Below are 21683 nucleotides of genomic sequence, written 5' to 3'. Positions count from 1 at the left end.
CGTACTCATACTCGTCGTCTTCCGCTTTATCCTGGACCAGGTCTCAGACGTCCCTCTCCCCAGACACCTCCTCCAGGTCCTCCGGGGGGAGCCCGAGGCGTTCCCAGGCTAGCCGAAAGATATAGCCCCTCCAGCATGTCCTGGGCCGTCTCCAGGGCCTCCTCCCGGTGGACGTGCCTGAGCCACCTCAGCTGGCTCCTCTCGATGTGGAGGAGCAGCGGCTCTACTCCGAGCCCCTCCTGGATGGCCGAGCTCCTCGCCCTATCTCTAAGGGAGTGCCTGGCCACCCTACGGAGGAAGCTCATTTCAGCCGCTTATATACGGGATCTCGTTCTTTCAGTCACGACCCAAAGTTCGTAGCCATAGGTGAGGATGAGAACCCTAGACCGACTGGTAATCGAGAGCTTTGCTTTTAGGCTGAGCCTTATCTTTACCACAACGGACCGGCACAGCGTCCCCATTACTGCAGCAGCCGCACCGATCCGTCTGTTGATCTCCTGCTCCATTCTCCCCTCACTCGTGAAGAAGACCCCAAGATACTTAAACTCCTCCACTTGAGGCAGGAACTCCCCTCCAACCTGAAGAACCATGGCCTCTGACTTGGAGGAGCTGATCTTCATCCCAGCTGCTTCACACTTGGCTGCGAACCACCCCAGTGCATGCTCTAGGTCTTGGCTAGAGGAGGCCAGCAGGACCACGTCATCTGCAAAAAGAAGAGACGAAATCCACGGGCCCCCAAACCAGACCCTGTCCGGCCCTTGGCTGCACCTAGAAATGCTGTCTATAGAAGTAATGAACAGGACCGGTGACAAAGGGCAGCCCTGCCACCATGCACCGGGAACAGCTCCGACTTAGTGCCGGCAATGCGAACCAAACACCTACTACGCTTGTAAAGAGACTGGATGCCCCCCCCCCCCTCCTCCTCCTTGCTTCTACACCTGCAGAAACATTCAGCTTTTTTACTAAAAAGTGCACTGTACTTATGAATGCAAGATGTATTTAGTGGTAAATGCTGCTCAATATTGAACATTTATGTTTCTGTTAACACCTGAATCTAAACACCTGTGGGTCTGAGTGTGAGTGCCCTTGTGTATACAAGGTTTCTCCATAAAAATATGCAATAGTGAGCGTGAGGAGCCACAGACCTGCCCCTCTGGACTCGAGACAGATATGGAGGAGATCCGAGCCATAGACATCCAAAGGCGCCCCAGAGCACAGGAACCCCAGGAGAACCATTGCCAGGACTCCCGCAACCCTTTCCAGAGAAGAGCAGGGGAGAGTCCCAGGGGAACCACAGAGCAGCCACAGTGCAGAAGCCCCAGGGAGCTGCAGCGACGAGCCCACTGGCCCCACCGGCTGCCGTCTACACCCGAGCAGATCCAGCCATGGACCCAGAGACCCGAGACCCCGGGTAAAGTGGTTTGCGTTTCATGCAGTTAATCCCTTTTCTGCACAGCTTATCTCATCTATGTTTCCTTTAATAGCAAAGCTTTCAATGTGGCTTCATGTCATCAGTAGGATTTGATTTTTATTCTTAAAAAGCATACAAAAGGAACAAAACGGGAGAAAATACTAAAAAGAAACACATAACCAATACAAATTAAATACAACTGAACAATTACCAATGAGGAGAGAATAAGACAGAGACTTTTGAAACACAGATAAATGAGGAATGTGTACATAATATAGTCTGGCCCCTTCTTAACTAATACCTTAACATATTACATCACACTATATCATCTACATTTGATTTTTTTACTTATTAACAAACTTATTTAATTTTAAACATTTTTACTAAATATTTCTTATTGATTGTGTCTGTAATGACTCTGTACAAATGTAAACATTGCCATAATGACCTTGATGCAAAATGTAATTCAGATGAATTTATGTGAATATAAACTGCTTCAGTTTCATTACAGATTTCATAACACATTTTGGATTTATATGCAGTTTCCCTGTTAGACTGTCAAATCATATCACATACTCTTATTTATTAGACTAACCACTTACATCAAACTGATTGAAATTTGTCTTGCAGTTTAAGTACACAAATCCAATATATTGGCCAAAATTTTAAAGTGCAATTTGTACAAAACCATTTTTTTATCCTTGAAACAAAGTATGAATGCAAAAACTATCATCAAGAATGAGCTGATAGATGCTTTGCCACTGTTTTCTAACATACATTAGAAAGCACTATCATAGGTTTTGTTTTTCCCTCTTGCTCAAAGAAAACATGTTCAGTCAGCGTGATGCATATTGAGAAGAAATTGAGCATGACTCATTCTGGGCAGCAACTCATTCTCTGTAATGGGAATGGTTTTAAACACCGAGTCCTAAATTTCTTACACTTCTCTTTTGTAAATTAAGTCAAACTACTAAAACCAGTATAAGTGTTGTTTCCTCATATCCCAAATGAAGTATTGGGTGGAGGGGATGTTTCATTGCTTGTTTCACAGAGAGGATAGGACCCCGGTGGCTAGTAAATTCAACATACATTTGAGCAGCCATGTTGTCTGTCTTATAGCAACAGATGCTGCATATGATTTGCCAGTTATTGTAATCAGCAGCTCCTCTTTAACAGACATTTTAATTTGTAGAGCTCAACCTTTTCATATTCGCTGTGGACCTGATGATTTTGTTTTCTAACTTTACGTACCATTTATGGGGAACACTCCTGCTCAGAGCAGATGTTAATAAGCTCCTCCTGCCACTCCACATCCTTGGAGCTGAGCACTATCAAGTCCATGGAGACGTTCACACACAGGCCTGATGATCAGGAGATGGTCTTAACAGGCATAAAGCTGTCTGAAGTCACTGCAGAGATATGCCTGTGAATAAACGCCAGCTGTCTTTAGCTTCCCTTGCTGTGACCCTGCTGAAAAGGTCAGCCAAATATTGAATGTATTCTCAGTATGAGCCAAAAAACTAAATGTGCAAAAATGTACTGTGCAAAAGTTTCAAACCACCCCCAATTACTTTATCTTCAACTCCCAAACAGCCAAACAGTCTATTTTAAAGTGGTCTTCATTCATTTAAAAAAAACCAAAAACATTTTTAATCCCAAAGTGAAATTAAATGTTTTTGTAGCTCATATTATTGGTCCTCGCGGTCGAGTTGGAGTTGAAGATGCCATCATACACCTGCTTAAACAAACCCACTGTCATCTGAACAAAGCCAGCAGCACTGTGAGGATCATGTTCTTTGATTTCTCCAGTGCATTTTACACAATTCAACTTCATTTGCTTTGTCAGAAACTCCAGAAGACTCAGGTGGAGGCCTCAACAATCTTCTGGATCAAAGACTACCTGACAAACAGACCACAGTTTGTGAGACTGAAGGGTTCTGTGTCTAACCAGTTAGCAGCACAGGAGCACCACAGGGGACAGGGGAGTTGAAGTGGAGGTGGTGGAGGAGTATAAATACCTCGGTGATCACCTCTACACTTGGACATCTGGAGTGGAAATGTAACTGTGAAGCCATCTACAAGAAGGGACAGAGCAGACTGTACTTCTTGAGGAAGCTTAGGTCCTTTGGTGTTTGCAGCAAGATGCTGCATATCTTCTATATTGACTGCCTGCTTGTGTGTCAAAAATTTGTAGAATTGTATAAAAAGGTGGGTTGCGTGCCAAGTTCTCTCTTCATTCAGGTAACTTGTTATTCTTTATGCCTAAATGATTAATAGAGCCTTTGAAAAAGATTAGGCTCTGGAGTGAAAATGACTGATAAATCAGCCAATGTTCAAAGACAAATGATGAAATACTGATCATTGATTACCTTATTAGATAACAAGAAACATTTGCTCCATGGAAACCAGACTTAAAAGAAACAAAGAGGGTTCAAGATGTTTGATACAGTAATGTTTATTGTATGGAGTTACCATTCAAGGCATTGAAAAGGGAAATGAAAGTGTGTTTGCCATTCACGTCTGTTCATTAAATAATATAAAATAATATTCAGATGATTCTCCAGAAACATAAAAGGCACACTTAGCAAACCCAAGTGAGTTTTTTATTTATTTTTATATCCAACTACAATAGACATTTATCTTTCCAGGAAATGATGAAAGTAGGTTTATTTTACAGTTTTCCATACATTACGTCTCTTATGGTTTGTTTTACAAGCAAATTAAAATAGCTATTTAGCAATCCAGGTCCTAATTGTGGTCAAAATAATAATAATAATATTAATAACAAAAATAATGAATAATAATTCAAGGTCAAGTTCATGTTATTAGAATCCAGAATTAAACTAAAGCCTGTACCTTTCTGTGTTTTTTGTTGAGGGAATTTTATTAGTTTAGATTTTGTTCTTGGTTATGTGGCACTTGTTAGGTTTGCTGTCAGTTCAATTGGAACCCCTCAGTTTATTTCTTATGTATAATTATATAAAAAGACACTATATCCAACTGGAAAAACATATCATCTTATTGGCCGATCCACTACAGCAGCAGTTCTCTATAATTATCAAATTATACCTTCATCAGAATGAAAAAAATTAAGTTAAATATTGCAAAGAAACAATGCAGTAGAGCAAAAGCATATTTTCCTTCCACCAGTCCACCTGGGACAGTGGATGAGCACCAAGCACGGTACAAATAGGGAGGGAAGGGTCGGGTCACTTCATTCAACTAACACCTTAAGCCAACTAAGACCTCAGTCTATTCTTTGAGTTAAAAATAACCAGATTCATTTAGAAACGCTTCTCCATTTACAATAACAGGACAGAAAACAAACAGACAACAACTTTTCCTAGAAAGGCATCAAAAAGAAAAAGAAAACATTCAGATTAGCAAGTCATGGCCCATAAAATCCCAAAGGTTTACATGTGATGCAATGAACAAACCCTCGAGGAAAACAAACATCTACTAAAACAAATATGTTTCATGTCTGAAAAAATCACAATAAAAGGAATGTCTATCAAAGCAAGACCAAAGCACGTGATAAAAGACAACAAGTTTCAGCTAGAGTGAGTTGGTGGATTACATCAATACTAATAATATTACACACTATAGTTATGATGCAACAGAAGTCGCTGTAAGATTCATACTGTGGTTAATAAATAAAACCACAAATCTGTTTGGGTGCAGGACAAAACGTTCAGCAAGCAATCAAAGAGACACAACATGAATATTTGGAGAAAGAGGTCTGGCATCCAGAAAAAAAAGGTCATGAAGAGATGGTCATATTTACTAAATTAGAATGTTATTGAAAAGTTATTTCATTTCAGTAACTCAGTTCACTAAGTGAAACACATTATATAGATTAATTAGACACAGACTGATGTCTCAAGTCTATATTTCTGGTATTTCAGAATCAGAATCAGAATCAGCTTTATTGCCAAGTTCTTGCATACAAAGAAGGAATTTGACTCCGGTACACTTTGCTCTTTTGTTCTGTTTTTGCATTACAGAATATACAAATTTACAATGTACAATATACAATGTACAATGCAATATTCTGCATTACAGAATATACAAATGATGATTTTCAGCTTACAGCTAATGAAAACACAACATTTAAGATTAAAATATTACATCAGTCTAATAAAAATAATTTTAATGCAGAAATGTGGGCTTAAAAAAGTCTAAGTATGTTAAGACTGGATATCTGAGAAAGAACATGTTTGATTTAATTTAGCAACGGATTATTCCACAATATGGGAAACTATTAACAAAACGTTATACCCACATTATAGATGCTGGAGGATCAAAACCAAAGTAAAAAACAGACTTCATGCAAGTGAGAAAATTCTTACATAGATCCAAGAAGTACGATATACATGTAGGTATAATTAAAACAGGTGTGACCAGAGATTAAAACCCGGTGGGGGACGAGGCCAGCGAGCAAACTAACTGTAATTGGTCAAAAAGTAAAACAAAAAGTACAGAATAAAGCAGGAAGTAAACACAGTTACAATGCAGAACATGGAAGTTAGGTGTTGTCATAGGTTTTAAAGGCTTTTTAAAATTTTGTCACATCACAGTTACTAACCTTAGTGTATTTTGTTGGGATTCTGTGTGATAGTCCATCACAAAGTACTGCAGAAATATGTTGTTGAAGGAAAACGATACATGGGACTGAACCAATTTTCACTGCAAATGCAACAGCATGTTTTTTGGGGTGTGTCTTGAATTTAATTAAAGTTTTTTACTCACTCTTCTTTGCAAAACAGCTCAAGTCTCAAGTCTTTTGTAATCCATCTTCACATCAACTCTGACCAGCATCCTTGTCCTTGTTCATTAAAAGCAATATGTTAATAGTTGATTTACACATTAATTTAGGTTTACGGTCTTAAGTTCCTCTTCCAAGGGTCTGAGAACTTTGTGTGGGTCAGAGAGGCTGGACCTATAAAACAATTCAAGACCTGTTTTTTATTCTCTTCTTCAACTTGTTTTCATCCTGCACTTCAGGAAATATTCATTGAATAGGCATAGGAAAGATGCTTTTACTTTACAATTAAACAACTGTTAAGTTTGGCTAGAACGTGGAAGGAACAAAGATGTCGAAATGAAATATCTATTGATGTCTATGTGTGATTAAAGAGTAGTCCGAACCACACACTTGTTTGTCACACCATCCAGCCAGCACTCAGACTTGCAAAAACCTTTGTTAATTCATCCCTTTATCAGTAAAATCACTTTCACAACACAATGCAAATATTTGAAAGTTATGCAAGACAAATGTGGTGAGATTTAATGCCTATTAAGTGCTATTCAGTTGAAAACAATCCAAGTTTTCTATTTATTCTTCAGTGGTGCAAAACCTTGACTTTTCTTTGACGTTTTGATCAGTCTGCACTCATGCTGATTCAGACCTCGGTGAGGCACACAAGCATTTCTAATCAACAGGCGCTGAATTAATCCACGCTTAGAAGAGAAGTCACACAAAAAGCTCTAGCATCTGAAAACAATTAAATGTCTGGTTTTCATGAGAGCATGATTTGCTAGTTGACAGTTTGAATTAGGGAAAAGGAAGGGAGGGGGATGGAGGGTCCTTCACCAGTATGTGCCCCACTGCATGCTGAAAGTATACCACCAGCACACATTATAAATGGGGCCTGACCAACTTTGAATTACAATGTCAAAAAAACAACATCTGAAAAGAAAAGCAACAACCCTGCAAATAATCGGATTCATTTACAGATGTGAGAAGAACATTGCCTCTTGGTATGCACTCACATGGCGCCACCTCACAGACCCCGTGTTTATTCCGGAACAGGATTGTCGAGCGAGAGACTTTGGCATTGTGTAAGACCCGGACATGGTCTGATCTTAAAATATAGCACTAGTTTTCTTATTTTTAGAGGTGTCTATGGAAGTAACTGGGCAATAGCTTCTTTTCTTATTTACTTTTCACAGAGAGAATATAGTGGAAGAGGATAATTCTTCAATTATTACTTCTTTTGTTTGTAATAAGTACAATGCCTCATAAAATGCTTACATTGTGTTTCTTGGGATTTAAGGAATTTAATGCAGCAAACTCAAAAAATAGCTGTAGGCATGAGTGAAACTAAAAATGAAATCCAGTCATAGAATGAAAGACATGGGACATCCGAGACAGGTTTTCAGTCCTGAACAGGTGGAACACATGATACATTCAGGTAAGACAACCATGCAAACACATTGCACCAAAGGACAATATATACTGTAGCTGATAAATAATCAAACATATAAGCGTATATCAGGGAAGAATTTCAAAGAATTTGAAGTAAAGAGCTTCTTTCTATGAGGTAACAAACCAAACACCTCTGTGTCATGTACCCTTATGAAGGTATATCAGTTCAGCTGCATATACAGTTGTTCTTTTTCCTTTTCCCTGTTGGCCAGCTCCACTTTAAGTTCAGGTCTCCTACCAGAGGCCTGGGAGCTTCAAGATTGGACGCTGAACCATAGCTCTTTCATGGAATTTGCTTTTCTTGACTGAGATCTCAGAGGTACTTCCTTGAGATTCCTGCTGAATCCACTGTCCCAGTTTGGGGATCACAGCCCTGCGTGCTTCGATAAGCACTGGCATCACTAAGACTTTGATTTTCCACATCTTTTCTTTGAGACCTTGGTTCTTATTTTCCTTCTTGATATTTCTGTTGTTTGGGATTGATTTGTTTGTTACTACTTCCCTCTTGTCCACTTTGTCCTCCACTTAATGTCTTTTATCAGTGGGACATTTGATGATTGACAGGGCATACGTATAGATTATGTTGACTTTGCTTTACCTTAAAACTGACCCTTCGGGACCTGCCTTAGTCTCTGTAGGTACTTGATCATGGTTGACTTTATTATTGCCTCTTTATTATGGAGGTTTGCCTGTTGGATCACAAGGTATCTGTAACTGCATTAAACATCTGCCATGTTTCCTCCTGGTAGCTCAAGGTATTTCAACCCGTTCTGCTGTGATCAACTTGCCTTTTTTAAATGCCAGTGAGCCAACACAGTAGAGTCTGTAATACCAAGTAAACAGAAGAAAGAAAACCAAGTAACTCTCCAGAAGAGGAAAAAAGTTTTGGTTCAGTTTAAAAAAACATTAAAAATCAAAAAATATTCCTTGGACCATTAAATCTGTTATTAAGAATGGAAAGAATCTGGTACCACAAGAAATGTGTCAGGAAAGGGCAGACCACCCTGGCTTCCAGACTAGGCAGGGCGTGAATTGATCAGACAAGTAACAAGGAGGCCAGAAATAACACTTAGATAACACTAAGAGCTGCAAAGTTTCACAAAAAAGATGAGAATTGTTGTATATAGAAAAAAAATCTGTTGAAATATTATGTTGTCAAAAATGATGGAAATCATTCAGTAAATTCAGAAGATATAGAGTCCCAATTATGACTTTTTGGAGGAAATGTCTTGTTATGGGAAAGGTTTTTTTTTATCAACAGTTTCCAGAGACCTGTTAATACTGAAGGTTAGTGCTACATACAAGTAAGTTCTTGAAGAAGAAACAGATTAAAACAGACAAAATATTAGCCTAAGCATACTGCTAAAGCATAATGTACATGATATAGAAGAAATATTTAAATAACTACAATAAGTACAGTCCAAATAACTCACTATATAATTTTTGAGAATTTGTAGCCTTTCTTTAAGGAGCAGACTTGCTTGAAAGATTGCTAATTTTTGTTGGTTTAAAGTGTTATTTTCCGCAGATAGAATGGGTAAAATTAAATAAATCTAATATACGTGTGTTCTGGGAATTAAGCCGTGTTTTGTTAGATGCTCTGAATGCCAGTGGTTAATCAATCTTCCTGCTAATGAAGTTAAAACGTTAATAATTTATCAGTTTAAATTTGCTCATCTCTCTGCTTTATGTGAAAAGAAACATCGTTTCCACTGAGCAACAAAAAGGTGCAAATGATTGTTTCAGGCTAGTTTTGCTTCCAGTGAACAAAGCTTTTCACTGTCTATTTTGCCCTTTCTTCATCTTGCAACTTGTCATTGCCATCCTTTCAGCTAATGTTCAGGATAATAATTAAAAAAGATAATAAAACAATGCAATTTTTATGTGTAGTGTAGGAGTATTTAGATTTGTCTCTCATCGAAATGTAATCTTGGCTACAACTTATTGAAAGCTATAAGTGTCTTGCTAAGTGAGGGTTTTGTAGGACCAAAGTGCAGACAAGAGTGAGGAAGCAGCATGGTGAGAAGATGAATACTTTTAATGATATGAACCGGTAAACTTATAGTTTAAGGCAGGACATGAAAAACACACTCAGGTCTAAGGACATGGAGCGTGTGGTAGCCAGGAGGAACTGGTGGAGAACAATGAAAACCAGAGGATACGTACTGAGGTAGGATGGAGAATGGACCAATACACACTGGGAGCTAATCAGGGAGAAATCAGGAGCAGCTGGTGGAGGAGGGAATACAGGCAACCGAATGAGAGTGGCTAATTAACACAGATGAGCAGGAATCCTGGGAAATAACAAAATACCTAAGGGAACAGAAATGAGTCAACAATGGGACTACCTAAAGAACATAAAACTAAAACATCAAACACATGAATCTGAAAGAAGTCTATACAAGAATGAATGGTGAATTTAATAAACGTGAATGAACTGAAATAAAGCAAATGAAGAACATGGCAGTGAAGAAAAAGTAGACAGAACTCAAACTCCAAACCCCTAACAGAGGCAGATTATGATGGTGAGAAGATTGGCCTTTTCAAAATCTGTCTTTAAATTATTTCAAAGGCTAATGTGCCTCCACCAACACCACCAAGGAACACATGCACACCACTCCCTCAACATAGATATTTGGATCAGATTGAATTGCTCATCTTGTAGGTGTTCCATTTAAAACTCATGTAGCTGCTGCCAGGAACAAAAATCCCCTCTGTCCCTGCTCAATCTTGTTTCATCTAGACAACAAATAATGAAGAAAAGTGCGCTTGCTTGAGGACAGAGAGAATGAATACTTCAGCAGAACAAAAGTTACACAAAACAGATTGCTAAACATAAACACCAACCCTTTGACTGGAGCAGGAAAAGGAAATTAGATTCCCAGGAGCTGGAGGAAGGAGTATCGATGATTCATTCTGCTAATGCTGGAAATGAATAGGGGTTTGTTTGGTGCTGCTAAATTGATGTGTGTGTACCTGGAGCCTGTTGTACAAAGACAGAGTGCTGACTTCTTGAAGAAAAACTGATTTACTTCCCACACTAGTTTGTTACGATGAGCATGCTCTCTATAAGAGACACATGTAGTCACTACCTCCCAACCAATCAATAACTCTTTGTGAGAAATCAATGTTTGAAATGAGATTTTATAAAAAGTGCCTGGGCTGTCAAACCATCTGACAGGAAAACGCTGGTTTTCACCATCTAGTTAAATGACTACAAGCCGATACAAGACAACACAAACCACATAACAGTTTGACATGCTGCAATGACATCAAAGGTTTTAGGTTAGATGTTTTTGCTGCATATGCAGAAGAAAAACAATGACTAACCTGAGTCTCTTGTTTTCTGTAGGTTTAAGAGATCTTTCTTATTACTTTATTTAACCATCATTAAGTTTAGATGTCAGGATGTAAAAATAAAAACACAGATCTTCATATAATATCACGAAATGCTACATAAATGTATACCAGTCCGCCGCACGTGTACTCATCTCGATGCCCTGAACTGTCTCTGGGTCCAGTCGAAATACATTTCACACAGAGGTTTGGTAACCTTTGACATTTTAAGGCTATAATCGATGGGTGGGTAGGTGGACCCTAACCCTAACCCCTTTAGTAAACATGCTTAATGCTAAACCTGAAGTCTTTGCATATTTCTCCCTTTTGCTTAAATAACTTGAATCTGCTTGCTCCTCAACTTTCTCTGGCATCTTTTTAAAGGTGCTATATAGAAAATAAATTGAAATTGACCTTCAAGGGTAGGTGGAGTGCCACCCCAAATATAAGTGTATAAGAAACACTGAAACCCTCCTACTATTTCCATGTTTTGTATACATGTGCTTCTCAAAATATTAGCATATTGTGATAAAGTTCATTATTTTCCATAATGTCATGATGAAAATTTAACATTCATATATTTTAGATTCATTGCACACTAACTGAAATATTTCAGGTCTTTTATTGTCTTAATACGGATGATTTTGGCATACAGCTCATGAAAACCCAAAATTCCTATCTCACAAAATTAGCATATTTCATCCGACCAATAAAAGAAAAGTGTTTTTTATACAAAAAACGTCAACCTTCAAATAATCATGTACAGTTATGCACTCAATACTTGGTCGGGAATCCTTTTGCAGAAATGACAGCTTCAATGCGGCGTGGCATGGAGGCAATCAACCTGTGGAACTGCTGAGGTCTTATGGAGGCCCAGGATGCTTCGATAGCGGCCTTTAGCTCATCCACAGTGTTGGGTCTTGAGTCTCTCAACGTTCTCTTCACAATATTCCACAGATTCTCTATGGGGTTCAGGTCAGGAGAGTTGGCAGGCCAATTGAGCACAGTGATACCATGGTCAGTAAACCATTTACCAGTGGTTTTTGCACTGTGAGCAGGTGCCAGGTTGTGCTGAAAAATGAAATCTTCATCTCCATAAAGCTTTTCAGCAGATGGAAGCATGAAGTGCTCCAAAATCTCCTGATAGCTAGCTGCATTGACCCTGCCCTTGATAAAACACAGTGGACCAACACCAGTAGCTGACACGGCACCCCAGACCATCACTGACTGTGGGTACTTGACACTGGACTTCTGGCATCTTGGCATTTCCTTCTCCCCAGTCTTCCTCCAGACTCTGGCACCTTGATTTCTGAATGACATACAGAATTTGCTTTCATCCAAAAAAAGTACTTTGGACCACTGAGCAACAGAGCAGTGCTGCTTCTCTGTAGCCCAGGTCAGGCGCTTCTGCCGCTGTTTCTGGTTCAAAAGTGGCTTGACCTGGGGAATGCGGCACCTGTAGCCCATTTCCTGCACACGCCTGTGCACGGTGGCTCTGGATGTTTCTACTCCAGACTCAGTCCACTGCTTCCGCAGGTCCCCCAAGGTCTGGAATCGGCCCTTCTCTACAATCTTCCTCAGGGTCCGGTCACCTCTTCTCGTTGTGCAGCGTTTTCTGCCACACTTTTTCCTTCCCACAGACTTCCCACTGAGGTGCCTTGATACAGCACTCTGGGAACAGCCTATTCGTTCAGAAATGTCTTTCTGTGTCTTACCCTCTTGCTTGAGGGTGTCAATAGTGGCCTTCTGGACAGCAGTCAGGTCGGCAGTCTTACCCATGATTGGGATTTTGAGTGATGAACCAGGCTGGGAGTTTTAAAGGCCTCAGGAATCTTTTGCAGGTGTTTAGAGTTAACTCGTTGATTCAGATGATTAGGTTCATAGCTCGTTTAGAGACCCTTTTAATGATATGATCATTTTGTGAGATAGGAATTTTGGGTTTTCATGAGCTGTATGCCAAAATCATCCATATTAAGACAATAAAAGACCTGAAATATTTCAGTTAGTGTGCAATGAATCTAAAATATATGAATGTTAAATTTTCATCGGGACATTATGCAAAATAATGAACTTTATCACAATATGCTAATATTTTGAGAAGGACCTATGTTTATGTCACTAGCATCAGTGGGCAAAAAGGAAATGTGGTACAATAGCATACTGTTACAATCTGCAATATTTTGAGTCTCTGTGCATACCTTGGTATGAATTTATATCTTCGTGTTCATTATGTATTGGTAGTGATTGTTTTCTGGTATAGCCAGCAGCTTCCCTCAGTATCTTAGCTCTCTGATCTCCTCAGCTCTCTCTCCTCTGCTCATTAACTCACCTGTCTGACATCACAGTGATCAAGCTCCCTTTCATAAACAGTTCTCCATTTTTTCAGTCGGTGTCAGATCCCCTGATGTTGTCACCGGCTTATTATGGTGTTTCCCTGATGTTTTTGACCATTACAATCAGTTCTTATCATTCACCTCCTGTCCTCATCTCTGTGTTGAGATCCATTATCACCAGAAATCATGACATGGATTGAGATTTTAATGAGTTTCTAAAGGATCAGATAACTATAGAAAACACTGTGGCTGTTGAGCAACTTGTCAGAGGTTCTAATGTGGATTCTTCTGCAGTTTTCCGAGTTAGTTTTTTTCACCAAAGGAATATAAATCAGATGATGACTGCAACTATCAGAAATAGTAAATGCCTGTATATACTCTCTTCTCTTGTTCTTGTAGCATTAGTTTGGGAGTTATTGCAGCTTGCTCTTGACACAACCTCTGGGCAGAAACCTTTCTTTTTTGGTGTTTAACAACATATACAAATGCTCCAGGATGAGGAACCTACAAGGACTTCCCAGAAGTTCTGCACTTGAGTTCTTGTGAAGAATGAAATGTTCTGGCCAGAGAGAATGTTGATCTTGTTCTTGCCACCTTGAGTAAAGAAGCAAATTTCTCTGGTCTTGAGGAGAATGTATAGGCCTTAAGAGTTCTATTTGGATCAGTTCAACCTCAGTGGTTTGAGTCTGACAGAGCAAAGACACAACAAGAGCACATAGCACTGATCCAGGAGTACTTTCTATAGGAAGAAAAGTGAAACATTAATGGTTATAGCCTCCTTCCGAGGCTTCATCTAGGAGAGAAAGACAGCTAAGCAGATGAACTCTGAGCTAATTTTCAAGTCTACCATATGAAAGAGAGCACATATACTTAGTCACAATAAAAGCTCAGCCAGTAGCTATGTCTAGGAGAGAGGGTTAAACACTGAAAGACAGGGCCATGTGTATCATCTGTAGAAAGAGCACATTAGGTTGTTGGCAGCAGCAGCTTGGACGATGCCCCTCTCCAGAAAGGTGTCACAGGTATACACAGAGTCAGGCCAGGTGTAGCTTCTAGGAAGAGAAAGGAGAACATTAAGTTAAAAGCTGAAATGACGACAAATAACATAAAATTGGAGTGAGGCAAAGTGGTCATTATGTCCTCCAGCAGTCTAAGCCTATAGCAGCATAACTACAGAGATACCTCAGGATAACCTAAGCCATCCTAACTATAAGCTTTATCAAAAAGGAAAGTTTTAAGCCTAGCCTTAAAAGTAGACAGGGTGTCTGCCTTACGGACTAAAACTGGGAGCTGGTTCTACAGGAGAGGAGCCTGATAACTAAAGGATCTGCCTCACATTCTACTTCTAGAGACTCTAGGAACCACCAGTAAACCTGCAGTGCTCTGTTAGCAATATATGGAACAATCAGATCTTAAAAGTAAAATTTGAATTGTAAATTATAAAACACAAACATATACTGCCTATAATGCTTTCCATAGTATATGGTATTATAATAAAGAAAAGACGAATTGACTGTCTTTAGTCATCATTTCCCAATTGTTATTTAGCAATTTCCTTAGATTATAGTTTTGGTACAAGTTTTTATTGTTTCTATAATGTTATTAAAATTTTGCTAAATCTTGTAAAACTGAAAAATCTACTCATTAACATACAATTTTATGTCCACATCTTTTAGGACAAACAATAACACTGACTGACAGAATTCCCAGCCTGACCCTTGTCTCCTGTCACCTCCCTGATTCCTCTGTCCTCGTCATTATTCTCTGTTGTGGAAATGAGCGTAATATTTTGGAATACCACCACATTTCTTTGATCTCTGGTCTCTGTGGATTTCCTGCTGAATCACTTGAAACACTGGAGCCATCTAGCCAATTTGATGAGTCGCTACATTCTTGAGGCAAAAGTCAAGACATGTCACATAGTAAATTATAGTGCATAACATCAAACAGAGCCTAATTCCACTACACCAAAAAATGGTCAAAAACAAACCTTTAAATGTTCAGTGTGGCTCATAAAGAAAACCACAAGAAACAACAAATTTACTTTTTATCACTTCATTTCTTTTTAAGAGAATATAGTTTTGGTGAGCCCTTTAAAATCATAAAAATGTTCCACTGAGACTAAAAAGTTTAATTGATGGAAAATGAAACAAAATTAAAAAAAAAACTGAAAAAAACTCCAAAGGACGAGGTAGTCTTTTTCTATAAGAGGCGAAGGAAATCAGAGTTTAGATGGGCTTTTTCTGAAGCCCTGTCCCTCCAGCTAGCCATTCACGAGCCAGAGAAACCATGAGCTGACAACCTGGAGGCTAGCATGTGGCCATACTGATAAAAGTCGCAGTGTTATGGGGCAATGAAAAATAATTTCCTCCTGAAGATGGGTCCCAGAGGGTCCAACTTGGATCAAGAGTTGAGGTGCATGAGCCATGCAGGAGGAATTCCAAGGCGGGATGAATGAGAACGTCAGAGAAATGTCAAAGACAGACGGCGGCGTCAGGCTGCTCAGCCTTGAGCTTGTTTATTCAAAGCTGATTAAAGTGCACTGTGAAGGAATTCAACATCCAGAGTGCTGAATGAATCAGACTGGCTTTAAAAATTTTACTTGCTGTGGAAATCTTCTTGAAAAAGTTTTACTGATGGAAAGCACGTGTCACTATACTGAAGAGGTGAAGCTGAGGAACAGTGCATCATTAAGACAGACAATGGAGCTTTCTTCCTGCTGATATTCGCTTATGCTTTGATTTTCTGTTTTAGTCATAAATAGCTGAAAAATTGGGTAAAGGAGACTTTAGCTTCATGAAACAGCAGAACCAACAGCAGAAAATTAGCTGAAAGGTCCGTGTTATAGTTTGCTTTTCTGTAGAGTATACCAATATCATTTTGATGTGTTAGTGGTTATGGCCTCAGTCACACAAAGATTTTTTTCTTCTCTTAAAAAATAAGATATCTGTCCAGAATGAGAGCGCAAAAATATCAACAAACCATACAGGCCTTGTAGCTGATATCTTCAAGTTACATGGAACAATATGGCTAGTTAACAGAGGTGCCCAAATCCAGTACTCGAGAGCTACTATCCCTGCAACTGTTAGATGCATCCTATCTTTAACTGGCTGAATCCCCTCATCAGCAGGTCCTTCAGCTCTGCAGAGACCTGAAAACAGTTCAGGCGTGTTGGGGAAGGGATGCATCTAAACGTTGCAGGATGGTAGCTTTCTAATGTTCTTGCATTAATCATTCAGTTTCTTCAGCATCTCTTCTGAGTGGCCAAACATTGAACATGGCTCTATAGTTCAAGTACTAACTCTGGCTCAAGTTTGTAAGACTTGGAGTAAATTATGCATCATCTTCAGCGAAAGGCTCTTGGTCTTGAAACAGATCCTTGCAGCCTGCCAAATATTATTTGAACTAGAGACTTTAACTTTTAAGCAGAATTTCTGTCATTGAGAGGGACATTATATGAGTGAAACCTGATTTTCTAGCTTTGGATTGTTTGTCCTTTTCATTTGAAAAGCAGAAGTGAATTCTAGAGTACTACTTAGTGGATGAAAAATTAGGTGTGTGAAATTAGCTTAACATTTTATGTTTTGATTCTGGCACGTCTGCTCTACCCTGTCTCCCTGGCTGCAATCAGCAGATTAGATGCACCTGGTGGCTGCTGCAGTGTAGTGCAATCTGTGGAATGCCAAGCACCTGTGTCTTCCCTGATATATACTGACTCTGAAAAGCAGACGGTGCCAGATTTTTGAAAGCCATTCATGTGAGTAGATATCCAGCGTTCCTTCCTGTCTGATCATTGTTCTTGACCTTGCATTACCTTTTGGATTTTTGCCTCTGCTTGCTCCCTGTCGGACTATTTGGATTCTGGTTGTCGACCTTGTTTCCTGCATCTGGTTTATGCCTCTGCCTGCCCCTTGCCTGACGCCTCTTGTTCCGATCGTTTACACTGTTTCTGTCCTTGGATTATTGAGCCTGGAGTCACTTCTTACCTGTGCTGTGGAGATCATTGCCTGCCGCCCACTGAGGTTTCCCCTCTGGGTTTCAAGTTCCACGCAAGACAAAAGCAGGTTAGTGGCTTTTCTGATCCCTGCAAAATCTGGAGAGACTACAAGTCACTAATCCCTCTTTCTGCCTCATTGATTGATGGAAGCTGTGAGGAGTGTTACCTGTGTGATGTTTTCCTGTGGCTGAATAAACCTTTTAAACTTTCAGTACTGTGTCTGGCTGAATCTTGGGTCCGCCTTTTTCTGATTCATAGCAGAAAAATCTGGCCAAAAATGGACTCATAGCCAGCACAACAGTGGCGCACCCACGTTGATGAGGCCCTTTCCTGGTTGGGTTCCGGCTTGGAGGAAATAATTTCCACATTACGTTCTGGCAATCTTGTCTCCGAGCCGCCACCGTCACAAAAGGAGCCACGCCTATCTCCGCCTGAGATGTTCAGGGGAGACCCAGACCAGCTGAGCTTTCCTAACTCAGTGTGAAATTCATTTTGAGCTTCAGCCGTCATCCTTTCCCACTGAACGTTCTAAGGTGGCTTTTGTTATATGTCTGCTGGCAGGAAGGGCGAAGCAGTGGGGGACTGCTGAATGGCAGAACAGGTCTGCATCTTGTACCTTCTATGAAACTTTTTCCAAGGAACTCGTTCGAGTTTTTAACCCTGTTCATTCAAGTCGTGAGGCCGCAAGAGGCTTACTGTCCCTCAAACAGGGTGATCAGCCTGTCTCGTCCTATATAATTGACTTTCATTTGTTGGCCGCAGATAGCCGTTGGAATGAGGCAGCACAGATGGATGCATTTATGCAAGGACTAAACGCGGACATCAAGGATGAGTTAGCAACCCGTGACTATCCTTCTTTCCTGAAACAACTCGAGGATCTGGCTGCTCGCATTGACATTCGGCTGGTAGAGAGAGGGAGGGGGAAGCGACATGAGGAAGGTCGCTCCTCATTAACTCAGGGTCCTGCACTCTGGCATGAGAGAAGGAGTCGGTCACCTCTCACTGAGGAAAATGAGGATTGTGAGCCCATGCAGTTGGGCAGAACCAAGATTACCCCTGAAGAGAAGGATCGTCGGAGAAGATTCAAGCTCTGTTTTTATTGTGGAGAGAAGGGACATTTAGCACTCAGTTGTCCATTAAAAGGACAGGCTCAGCAGAGGAAGGAAGGTCTCTGCTGAGCCGAAGTCAACTAACTGCTTCCTCCTTCTTGTTTCCTGCTCATTTTCAAACCTCTTCCATGTCTCTCCAGGGGGCTGTGTTTATTGATTCAGGAGCAGACACTGAATTCATGGATGAAGCTTTCATCATTAAGAACAACATAAAGCTCATTCCGTCAGCTGACACATGTAAAGTGCTAGCATTGGATGGTCACAGCATGAACAATTCACACCTCAGGACAGAGGAGATTACCTTAACAGTTGGAGGTAATCATCAAGAGAATGTAATCTTCATCATCATAAATTCACCTGAACTTCCTGTTGTCCTAGGGGCCTCCTGGTTGCAGAAACACAACCCTCACATTGACTGGAAGAGAAAGGAAGTTCTGGGTTGGTCTGAGTCATGTTCCGCTGACTGTCTTTTCTCTGCTGCTACAGATTTCATTGTGGAGAATGAGGTTGAGGAGACCTATCCGGATTTATCCAAGGTACCTCAAGAATACCATGATCTAAAGGAAGTATTTAATAAAATTAAGGCCAAGAACGCTCTGGCTCATGCTGTTCATTCGGCTCGTCATGACTGTGATCTGCTCAGAGAGCAGTATGAGGAGGAGCAGGAGGCCAAAGCGGAGCTGCAGCGTGCTATGTCCAAGGCTAACAGCGAGGTGGCTCAGTGGAGAACCATGTATGAAACTGATGCCATTCAGCGCACTCAGGATCTCGAGGAGGCCAAGAAAAAGCTTGCCCAGCGTCTTCAGGATGCGGAAGAGTCCATCGAGGCCGTGAATGTGAAATGTGCCTCTCTGGAGAAGACCAAACAGAGGCTACAGGGTGAAGTGGAGGTCTTGATGATTGACGTGGAGAGAGCTAATGCTCTGGCTGCAAACCTGGACAAGAAGCAGAGGAACTTTGACAAGGTTCTTGCAGAGTGGAAGCAGAAGTATGAAGAGAGTCAGGTCGAGCTGGAAGGAGCTCTGAAGGAGGCGCGTGCTTTGAACACAGATGTTCAAAATGAAAAACTCCTATGAAGAAGCTCTGGGCCACCTGGACACCCTGAAGAGGGAGAACAAGAACCTGCAACAGGAAATAAGTGATTTGACTGAGCATATTAGTGAAACAGGAAAGACAATTCATGAACTGGAGAAGGGTAAGACAACTGCAGAGAATGAGGTCAGGAGCAGGAACGATGCCCTAAGGTGCCAAAGAATATGGAGAAAGGCCAGGAGGTCGATGATCAGAATGTCACTGGTTCAGTCAAGAACGGCCAACCAGAGACGGATCCCTGCCCCTAAGTACCAGGTGGGGCAGAAAGTTTGGCTTTCCGCCAAGGACCTCCCATTAAGGGTAGAATCCTGGAAATTGGCACCCCGATTTGTTGGACCTTCCCAATCTCTAAGATCATCAACGCTGTCGCTGTACGACTGAGATTACCCAACTCCATGAGGATTCACCCCACGTTCCACGTTTCTCAGGTCAAGCCATTTGTGGAGCCCCGACTTGCCTCTGCCTGCTCCCTGTCGGACTATTTGGATTCTGGTTGTCGACCTCGTTTCCTGCATCTGGTTTATGCCTCTGCCTGCCCCTTGCCTGACGCCTCTTGTTCCGATCATTGACCCTGTTTCTGTCCTTGGATTATTGAGCCAGCCTAGCCCTCGGATTATTGAGCCTGGAGTCACTTCTTACCTGAGCTTTCAGTACTGAGTCTGGCTGAATCTTGGGTCCGCCTTTTTCTGATTCATAGCAGTTTTAACCCCAGGACAAAATGGCTGACTTGTTAGGTAGGCGCTGTTGTGAACAAATAGAACATAATATGATATAAGCAAATCTCAGAGACTTGAGGTGTAATTAATACGTAATAGTAAATAAAATTAAATAATAATACTACTGCACAGAATAACAAGTCAACACTTTAGTAGGTAATGACTTTTTTTAATATTTTCCAAAAACCATGATGAATTTGACCACAATAATCAGAGTAACGTTTTTTTACTATCATTATGTCCCCTTTTTAAAAACTGTACGCCTGCATGAAAAATTATGAAAAAATGTTGTTTAAAAATGTAATATTTTGAGGATAAGAATGCTGTAAAAACCTTGGGGCTGTGGTGTTGCATCTCACTGTAACGGTTATGCACATGAGTGGAAATAGTTAGTCTGGAAATCTGTTCAACCTGTTAATGCCAAACAACTCTAACTCCAAGCACTTTAACTCTGTTTTATCTCTCCTGTTTTACAGGATTCATAAGTCAGGAGACTTTCTTAGCAAAAATTGTTCCAATCCTAGATTGGAACAATTATTTGATGGCAGATTTTGCCATCAACCATGATAGATTTTCCCTGTATTATCATAAACTCCTATGTAATAAATTACAAGATGACAATTTTTTCCTTTCCAGACTATCAATCCCTGTGATTTTAAGGTCGGCATATGATTAGTATTTCTGTTGGAAATCTTATTGCCGTTCTTTAAGGAAAATGATTTCAGTTGTAGACCTTGATGTAACCTTGGAAAAACGTAAGATGACAGAAAAAAATACTGTCAGAATGAAGTATCAAATTGATTTAAGAAGGAATGTCTGCATATTGCCTACAGTATTTGAAGCCTTGCACGCATGCAGCTTTTGCATTATAGATGAAATACTTAAAAAAGAAAGTGTGTGTGTGTGGTCGTGACCTTTTACAGAAGCCTGCACTCTGCTGAATTTTGCTTCAAGTTTTCACTCTCAGACATTTTCGTTTTCACTGCCCAGACTTCAAAGAGGCTTGAAAAGGTAGTGATATCTACAAAACCCTTGCATTCATTCCCATTTACACAGGAGGTAAGTGGAGCAATGTGGTTCATATTATGTGATAAGCATCCTATATTCTCAGAGGTATTTTAATGACCTGCAGCCAGTGTTTTTGTGGTGGTGTTTACTCTCCTTTGCCACTAACCATAGAAAGGAGGTGACTGTGGAGAATTATTAAGACCTTTATGACACAATGACACCCTAAGAGTATGACGAAAAAGCTCAGTTTTATTTTTACTGAGAATACTGGTATTCATTGTGTATCTTCTTTTTTTCTCCTCTGTCCGTTTATTTTTCGCAGTCTGGAGATGTCAGGGCAAGCATACGTTCGTCCCCTACCATGACTGTACGAGTGAGTACTGTCAGGAGGGACAGATTGTGTATTGTTTCAGGTCTTGTGGCATGCCAGCTGTCATGGACGGCCTCGGCTGAGGTTTTCCCCAGGCCTCTGC

General features: G+C 40.5%; 1 protein-coding gene across 1 annotated transcript; it reads left to right on the top strand.

Moving 5' to 3' along the window:
• Positions 1-9724: 9724 nt before the first annotated feature.
• On the top strand, positions 9725-19536 carry LOC124870885 (myosin heavy chain, skeletal muscle-like). The gene is made up of 2 exons (XM_047369708.1): positions 9725-9789; positions 19038-19536. The coding sequence occupies exons 1-2, from the start codon at positions 9725-9727 to the stop codon at positions 19468-19470; spliced, it is 498 nt and encodes a 165-aa protein (XP_047225664.1). The 3' UTR covers positions 19471-19536.
• Positions 19537-21683: the final 2147 nt, after the last annotated feature.

Source organism: Girardinichthys multiradiatus, chromosome 7 (assembly GCF_021462225.1).
Source record: "Girardinichthys multiradiatus isolate DD_20200921_A chromosome 7, DD_fGirMul_XY1, whole genome shotgun sequence".
Lineage (NCBI taxonomy): Eukaryota > Metazoa > Chordata > Actinopteri > Cyprinodontiformes > Goodeidae > Girardinichthys > Girardinichthys multiradiatus.
This window is presented reverse-complemented; position numbering and strand designations above follow the sequence as displayed.

Coding starts and splice junctions, on each gene's coding strand:
- LOC124870885 (XM_047369708.1), top strand. CDS start 9,725: ATGGAGCGTGTGGTAGCCAGGAGGAACTGGTGGAGAACAATGAAAACC. Junction 9,790..19,037: donor ACCAGAGGATACGTACTGAG/GTAGGATGGAGA, acceptor TGATCTGCTCAG/AGAGCAGTATGAGGAGGAGC.